This window comes from Cryptotermes secundus, unplaced genomic scaffold, assembly GCF_002891405.2.
Source record: "Cryptotermes secundus unplaced genomic scaffold, Csec_1.0 scaffold2069, whole genome shotgun sequence".
Taxonomy (NCBI): Eukaryota; Metazoa; Arthropoda; class Insecta; order Blattodea; family Kalotermitidae; genus Cryptotermes; species Cryptotermes secundus.
The window spans coordinates 250802-259618 of record NW_019734999.1 but is presented as its reverse complement, the minus strand read 5'-3'; the positions used below and the strand labels follow the sequence as shown (position 1 = coordinate 259618).

Here is an 8817-nt window from a genome sequence, read left to right as displayed (position 1 = left end):
GTACAGACAAGCAACACGCCATGTCCTCACACGAGTTGCACCGAGATAGAGCTGTTTCACTGTACAGTACACTGTACACTGTACAGACGAGCAGCACGCCATGTCCTCACACGAGTTGCAAAGTGCATTGATGTTGACGGTGGAATTTTCGGAAATGTATTATACTAGGTAAACTGTATCCCCGACCTAGAGGGCAGTGTACAAAGAACTACAAGACAGGATCAGTGCTTTCCTTTCCCTTAGCCGTTGGCTACTGTCAGCATCTGATGCCAGGAATGAGTAGCCCCAACCACTACTCCCATGAACACTTCCAGAAATTTATTTAAAGCAGAAGTGGAGGAGGGGCAGGAAATTTATATACAGATTTCTGTTTAAGCCACTTAAGACTAATGAGAACCAGGATAGCTCAGTCGGTATAGCGACTGGCTACGGGCTGGACGTCCAAAGAGGTCGGAGTTCGAGTCCCGGTAGGGTCAAGAATTTTCTCTTCTCCATGTCGTCCTCACGAGCTCCGGGGTCCACCCAGCCTCCTATGCATTAGGTACCGGGGCGTGATGCTGACCACTCACCTCCAACTAGTGCCGAGGTCAAGACAATGTGATACTCCTTCATGACGTAGTACTTAATTAGTTAACCACAGGGATAACTTTACCATTTTATCTTACTACTAAAGACTAATTATATTTATTGCCTTAACGATATTCTGGATAAAATATATTTATTAAAAGTAATTCGGAAAGCTTTTTATTAACATTTGGCAGATTTTTTTATTACACATATTTCGATTTTCCCCCAAATCCAGGGGGAAGGTGGGCAAATTCTAGCGTTCCCTCCCACCTCGCCGGCTCCCATGTTTATATCACTGTTCCAAACTCATATGAACGCCAGAACTGCGTACTACTGAGAGAGGTCTGTATTTAAACTCAGTTCCATATTTTTTAGAAGTGCATGGATGGAAAAGTCAGCAATGAAATGGAAAACCCCAGAGGGAGTGGCACGACACTCAGTTGTCTGCAGTGGTCACCTCCGGACAGTTCGTCTGGTCCACTCCTTCGAACTGACTTCTCTGAAGACCGTTGTTCCTCAAGACTTGGTTGACCTCAGTCCCGTACTCTTCTCCCAAGGTTTTCTGTCGGCTCAGCACCCAAGCCAGAGCTGTGAATCACAGAAAGTGAACTGCGGTAGCACAGTTGTTTGAGGCACTATGCTACAAAGCAGGAAGGTGGCAGGTTCGATTCCCAGTGAGGTCATTGGATTCTACAATTAACCTAATCTCCCACCAGCTTCTTTAGGATCTAATTAATCTCTCATCTTCTCCTAATTCTTCCCAGTGATCTTCCACCTTTAGATTTTCGTGCCAGAATTTTTTACCTATTTCTTTTCTTTCCCACACCTGCTACATGACCGGTCCAGGAGGATAATATTAAAACTTATATCAGAGAATGAGATATAACACATTGCTTTGATTAGTTCAGGATGAGGACAAACGATGGGGTTTTGTTGCCATTGTGACGAACCTTCAGGTTCAGTAGTGTCTGGACCCGATATATAGCCATGAAGTGATGTATAGGCTACTTACGCATCGGTGCGTCTCCTTCCAAGAGGGAGCCCCACAGCACGGCGTAGGCGTCGTAGTTCGTGGCCAGGACCCAGTAGCTGGAGCTCCACACAGCTGCAAATGCAAGCACACAGTGACTCCTGGCTCGTACCCGGGTGGGGGAAAGGGTCCTGGGCTCGTATCCCAGCTCGGAGACAGGCTATCACACAGGCTTTTCATAAATAAGATCTAAAATTTGTGACGAATGTATATTAGTAAGGTTAAATGTTTCTAAATATTATTAATCGCCCTGTTTTAATATAAAACACAAAGTTTCAGAGGCTGGATTCTGTCTCCGTCTCCATGTGATTTTAACAACAGTATCCGTGAAATAGTTCATGGACATAGGTACTATGCCTCAAGTCTGTGGAGTTATTTTACTGTTTGTCTTAACTCTCGCATATGGTTTATACTGTGCTTGGTTTATATACCCCATCCTTGTGTTAGTGTCCGGAAATAGAGACTAGCTGTATCGATTGGGCCCAACTCAGTAGAGTCCACCTGAAGAAGAAGACAGAATCCAGTCTCCGAAAAGTTGTATTTTTTAAATAAAAAAAGGATGATGGATAAAGTCCAGAAACTCAATAATTATATGCTTGTCGTCGTTTACCTTGTTTCCTTCAGATAAATGCTGGGTTAGTATATCGATTATGACACAATCGCTGTCTCCTTTCTAATCCTTTCAAATTCATCATTCATTCAACCATCTTACCATTCGGCGCTAGTAGCCTAGATGTTCATATCATCGTGAAATAAACCACACACGTGTCAGCAACAAGCGGTTCCAGAATACATAAATACCGTGGGGGGACGATTATTTTTATGAGAACTCAAGGACGATTTAAAGTTGAAATACTGAGAACTGCCAGATATTCTTCATCAACCAGCCGGGACAAGATGGAGAAACTGGGACTGTCCCGTCTAAACCGGGATGTATGTTCAGCCTAAGTGGTTCTCAACCGTTGTCCCGCGAGAATTGGCCAAATTCAGCGCCAAGGTTTGAAGATAATGTTGATTACATGAAATGAAATACGCGTTTGTGTGAAATATTTCAATTTGTATTTGTAACGATACTTTCTCATACTTATGTTTCACTAATACATTATGATTTTATGTACTAAATGACATTAGAACTAAGGAACTGCTTTTATTGCAGGTTCTGATTATGCATATGAGCTGCCTAAAGTTACCTCCTCACTCAGTGCATACTCACTTTCCCCACTGTACGTGATGTCGAAACGGCCAGGTTCGGGCTCTGTTGCCACTCCTTCCAGAAAATCATAGGCATGGTTGCTATGGAAACAGGCAGATTTGTAAAGTTGGATTCTGTTCAATGTGCATGTTGAATACCGTCTTCTGGGATGTGGCGCTGTGTAGATGTTGTGTGAACCGACGAGCGAAGAACCTGCTACCTGTTGGCCCATCTCCACAGACCTTTCTCCTCTCCTCTATATTGATTTCGCATGTGGCACACTCTCACTCCCTTCCTGTTCTTATATAGCTGGGTGTTTTTCGACTGGTGGCTCAGTCTGCAGCCACCTGTTCACGCTGATTTCTCGCTCGTGGATCTTTCTACCCTGAAGATGGAGACGATACGTTCCTCCTAAGGGTCGGTTCACACAACATCTACACGGTGCCACATCCCAGAAGACGGCAGACATTCTTCATAGTAACCGCCGTGGAAATCTCAACTCTTACAAAATCGATGTTGTTTAAAACAATGGGCGCATGGCAGATGAAGCATAGCGGTATAGTCGTATATAATCAAACACGGGTGGCAGAAAGGTTTTCTGAAAATAAGCCAAAAGATATATGAAACCTGAAATGATCCGGACTGAGATGCCCGGAAGATGGGCAAAATGATTTACGAGAGCTGAACATGAAGAGAAGGAGGCGGAAAGGCAAGCAGTGTTGCGACGGAGCCGATGGTTCTTGGAGGGCCGTAGAGACAAGGCGTAAGGAGAAATCGTCTTAGCCAAATTGCAGAAGACCGACTTACGGTGATATATACATTGAATCATTTCCCCTCCCCTTTTTAAGTTATTCACAGCCCTTTCCTCTCTTTCTTTGTCTAAATTCTGTTTTCCAGTTCGTGGCTTAACTGTCTTGTTCTTTGTAGGCTCTGAGGTCTCCACAGCAGTGGCCGTGGAGGGTTTTAAGGTAAAGCTATCCCTGTAACAGGCCATGGAGGCCCATAGGGCCGTGAGACGTCGAGGCTGCCACGTTTTCTCTAGACAATCGCCTCACAGATGGCGCTGAGGTTTCCAGCCTTACACGCCAGCCCACCGCCTTTTACCCCCAGGAACATTCATGATACACTTTAGGAAGATAATAGAGAGGAAGGGGAAAGGTTAAAGAGGAAACTATGAAGGAATTAGAATAAAAGAAAAAGGAAGAGGAGACGGTTAAGGAGAATAAGATAACTGAACGAGGAGAGAAGACGGAGGAGGAACAGACGGAGTAGAGGAATAAACCATAATGTGATTATGAAATATGAGAACGAGAAGCATACGTTGAACTAGAATGGGAATATAAGTTGGATGTGAAAAGGATAAAAGGAAGATTACAGCAAAGGAAAGAGTAGAAAGAAGAGGCCGGTACAGGCTTTGCACACAAGAAAAGTGAAATGTAAAGTGTTTTAATGAAGCTGTAATCGAGAGGCTTTCAGAGTGGTAGCATTTTAGAGGGAACGAACGGTGCTTACGTTCTCGCGGCACAAACCTGACGTTGTAAGCATGGCTGAGCACTTTTGTGGTTCCGTCCGGGGCGAGCGAGAAGACGTCCTGCATGCAGCTGTAGCTTTCCTCGTGGACGTTCGGCAGGCGAAGGATTTCATTCCATTCGCCCAGGTACTGCGAAAATGAGCATGGAGTTCTCAAAGATGAATGTTGTTAGGTGGGAAAATTAGGATATTACGTAACAAGTGACATCATGAAGAAAGCAGTCTTCTGGGATTTGGCACCCTGTATATGTGTTTTAACCAACGTTTCGGAGGCGATACGTTCCTCCGAAACGTCGGTTAACACCACATATACACGGTGCCAAATCCCAGAAGACTGCTTTCTTCATAGTCACCGCCGTGAAAGCCTCAAATCTTACAAAGTGACATCATGATTAACGCAGTTCATCTAATTTTGTTAGAAAAGCTATATTCGTGAGATTTAGATTGGCTGGTCATGTAGGTCGTATGTAAAGACTATACATGTGAGGATAACATTAAGAAAGGTGTTATGGAGATAAATTAATGATATCAGAGGTGGATGGAACTGGCTCAGGATTATTTAATTTGGTCAAATGTGGTTTGTGCGATTTTAATCCATGTTCTGTTACTGGTAGGAAAAAGATAAAATTGTTCCTGTGACTAATTAATTAGGCTCCAGGCCATCAAGACGTATATGGGAGTGGAGGTATAGCTCCACCATTCTTGACCTCAACACTAGATGGATGTGAGTAGTCAGATTTACCCCAAGACCGTTTTACTCACATAATTATAGCGAAATAATAATAATAATAATGAGTCCGTGGAGCACGGTTCTTCACAACCTAACAGTCGCTCAGCCGACTAAGAAATTCCCCTCCTTTTATAGAACTCCAATGTTCATTACCCTCTTTACCAAACCCCACCACTTGTCCCTGTTCGAAGTCGGATTAGTCGGGTCCACGTAAGTTCCTCGATCACGCGGTTAGGTAAGGTAAAGCTATCCCTGTAACAGGCAATGGAGGCCCGTAGGGTTGTGAGACATCGAGGTTCCCACATTTTCTACGAAATCGGCTCACAGATGGCGGTGAGGTTGTCAGCCTTACACGCCGGCCCTTTACCTCCAGGAAGATTCCTGGTACTCATTTCTGTTAGAGGCTGAGTCGACCCCAGGGCCACAGTGCGGCTGGAAGGATTAGGTCAATTGCACCTTCCTGTTTGTAGCATAGTGCCTCAACTATAGCTACGCTACCGCACCCTCCCCACCACGTTGTTAGGGCAAGAAGTAATTGAATATTTTCCCTTCTGTTTTCGTTCTTCTTTTGTTCACCTGAAGCCTGAGCTACTGAAACCTGACGGTTAGAGTTGAGTTCTGTTGCTTGCTTACAGTGTAAGTTGCTATATATCGCGATAGTGATGTGTAAAGCATGATTCCTGCTGGTAGTGATGAAGTAGGTGAATAACTGTTAGAGTAGGCAGTATTGACATTGCTGTTGCACGAAACGACAGCCAGAGCGTGCTAAATCCGGAGCAAATGAATACCATCACAGTTATTTTTGGAGATATGAAGTGTTTATGTCAGATAGAGCGAGGTCAAGACGGATAGTAGGGTTCAGTTGTAATGAAAACAGATTGTGTTGTCGTATATGTTCAGCTGGGGTACTCACGTTCAAGGTTAGGTTAGCATCAAGGGCAAATTAACATTCTTTTATTAACCTTTGAGAACAGAGAGAGAGAAAGTTCATCTTCACGCCTTGAGGATCACGACCACAGATTTTTTCAATTGAATATTTGAGGTCATATACGTTATGTAACATCCAGAATCTTGTAAATAACATAAAAATTCAATCCGTACCTCACAGGAAACACACCCCGTCTCCATAACAACGCCCAACCGGTTAATGCTGTTTAGGGAAATAATCGCTGTTTACTGTGAGAACCATACGGAACACACAGATACACTGTGTGGGCAGAATGCAGAGTTTTAGTACTACTTGAAGTCCGTACCTCACAGGGAACACACTCCGTCTCCATAACAACGCCCAACCGGTTAATGCTGTTTAGGGAAATAATCGCTGTTTACTGTGAGAACCATACGGAACACACAGATACACTGTGTGGGTAGAATGCAGAGTTTTAGTACTACTTGAAGTCCGTACCTCACAGGAAACACACTCCGTCTCTTACAGGGGGCACGCGGTAGCGGAGTTGGTTGAGGCACTGTGCTACAAACCGGAAGGTCGCGGGTTCAAGTCCGTTGAGGTCATTGGACTTTTTTTTCAGTTGACCTAATCCTTCCGGTCGCACTATGGCCCTGGGGTCGACTCAGCCTCTAACAGAAATGAGTACCAGGAATATTCTTGGGTGTAAAGGACGGCCGGCGCGTAGGGCTGACAACTTCACCGCCATCTGTGAGCCGATTGTCTAGAAAATGTGGGAACCTCAACATCTCACAACCCAATGGTCCTCCACGGCCTGTTCCAGGGATACCTTTACTTTTTTACTTTACTGGGTTCTTACAATTCGGCAATATACACACTTTGGCAACTAATGCAGCTCTAGAATAATAGAAACAAAAACAAAACAAATTCCGTGGCCTGTAATCCGCAAACGAACTGTACCGATCGAGCGACCGCCGCTTGCCGGCGAAATTAGTGCCAACTTTTGCGGATAGAGAGTGTCACGTGTTCAGCGCAACGAATTCCCACGGCCGTTAATCTCGGTTTTCTAGACCGGAGCCGCTATTTCCTTGTAATAGCTCCTCATTTGTCCTCACGAGCCTGAGTTTGATTTCCCCTTATTACCATTTCATGGTTACACACCGCCCCCCCCCCAGAGATGTGTGAGAGCCCTCACTAGGCATTATCACATTAACGGTCTTAAATTTGGAGGTCTTATCTGTTGTTAAGCACCTGGCCCTTACGGTAGGGCCTTATTCTGCCAGAAGTTATTTATCTTCTGGCGTGCATGTATACGCGCTGAAATGGCTTCACTTTTCCAGCTTTATATTATAGTTTTTTCGCCACCATGTCATTAGGTTGGGGTACATAAATACAGGTAGCTGGTCATCCATGTTGGGGGTTGGACACAAGGCTGACAGCCTTGCTCTGTAAGAAAAGTTATTGTTGTGAAACCCGAATATAATCTGATAGAATCATCTAAGGAAGGCTAAGGCTCAAAAGGGGTTGCTTTTCCAATGACGATAATGATGATGGTTCATCTTTCTGGCAGAAGTTAACAATATGAAGTTATTGTGGTGTACTTTGACTGAATATTTCGTTATGTTTAGTGACGATGTTGCGGAGCGAGTTATTCACATCTTACTCACATGTATAAACCTTGTTTTGCATCGTAATGTGTTAGGTCTTCACGGCGGTGACTATGAAGAATGCCGTCTTCTGGGATGTGGCGCCTTGTAGATCTTATTTGAAACGACGTTTCGAAGGCGCCACATCTCATAAGACGACATTCTTCTTGTTTTGCATCATTCACAAATTTCTGTACAACGGATTCCTTTTTACAAAAATTTCAAGGATGTTTATTTATTTTTCGTTTATTTGACGAGGATTTTAGTAGTTCGTATTATACAGCGGTGAACGATAGGATAATTAATAAATACGGAATCTGAAAAAAAAATGTTCCGGGAAGCGCCTCTAGCCTAATTTAACCCAAGATCCCGAAATTTGCCCTTAAAATTTCAGAGAAATCGCAAAAAGACTTAGGTCACCCGATCTGCGGACCCAGCAGTAGTTCTTCAAATTTGACAGCAAAATTCGATAAAAAAATTACTTGGAATTTTACATAAAGTGGATATTATACAGGGTGTTCCGTTTAAAATGCAACCATAACTACAACAGTATATATACACTTGCAGGTGACATGAATGTTACTGTCTTATTCTGTACTTGCTTGCTAAATGCTTCACGAAAAACAGAAAGCGATTTCGATACAAAGCAGCGTTCTGTAATGAATATAACTGGCGACAGGGGCAGCGTAGTAACCAGGTTGACGTTTACACGAACTTCAAGAAGAAAGTTGAGGGGAGGGGGGTTCCATTGCACATGATATGAGTTTCCGATTTAATTTCCGTATCATAGTGATTGATTTTTTGTGTGGTTGCGTGTTAAATGACACACCCTGTATTATGTATTGAAGAACAATGCAGTCCTTTGTCCGACAAAGAAATGACAAATTTTATCGAACTGACGTAACGTTCTGCGTACCTTTGTCATGTTGAAATCGGTCATGACCGTCCTCTGGGGATATGGCTGCAAGTTCCCTCCCCCCGCCAGAACAGCCACCGTAACCGTCCACAGAAGCACCGATGCCATCACCCAGACCATGTCGCAGTTGAGCGGTTCGAATATGAAAGCCACAGTGACCAACAGCAAGACTCCAGAGATTCCTCTGACTATGCACCCACGGTCACGTGAGTACAAAGTCACATGAATATCGTTATGGTCACTTGACGTCCTTGTTCATGTCAGTACGTGCACTGACTCCACGAGATATGTACTAAGGA

At 43.9% G+C, this 8817-nt stretch overlaps 1 protein-coding gene across 1 annotated transcript; it reads right to left on the bottom strand.

Moving 5' to 3' along the window:
- Positions 1-728: 728 nt before the first annotated feature.
- On the bottom strand, positions 729-8696 carry LOC111869221 (apolipoprotein D). The gene is made up of 5 exons (XM_023860559.2): positions 8519-8696; positions 4319-4449; positions 2811-2890; positions 1580-1672; positions 729-1155 (listed from the first exon to the last, which is right to left on the bottom strand). Exons 1-5 carry the CDS (start codon positions 8636-8638, stop codon positions 1004-1006), a joined length of 576 nt encoding a protein of 191 aa, XP_023716327.1. The 5' UTR covers positions 8639-8696; the 3' UTR covers positions 729-1003.
- Between the last annotated feature and the right edge of the window lie 121 nt (positions 8697-8817).

What these genes read in the sequence shown, in the direction of transcription:
- LOC111869221 (XM_023860559.2), bottom strand. Translation starts at nt 8,638, where the DNA reads ATGGTCTGGGTGATGGCATCGGTGCTTCTGTGGACGGTTACGGTGGCT. An exon ending in CCGATTTCAACATGACAAAG is followed by an intron (nt 4,450 to 8,518) that starts GTACGCAGAACG and finishes TCATTTTCGCAG; the next exon opens with TACCTGGGCGAATGGAATGA. An exon ending in AGCCATGCTTACAACGTCAG is followed by an intron (nt 2,891 to 4,318) that starts GTTTGTGCCGCG and finishes CTGTTTCCATAG; the next exon opens with CAACCATGCCTATGATTTTC.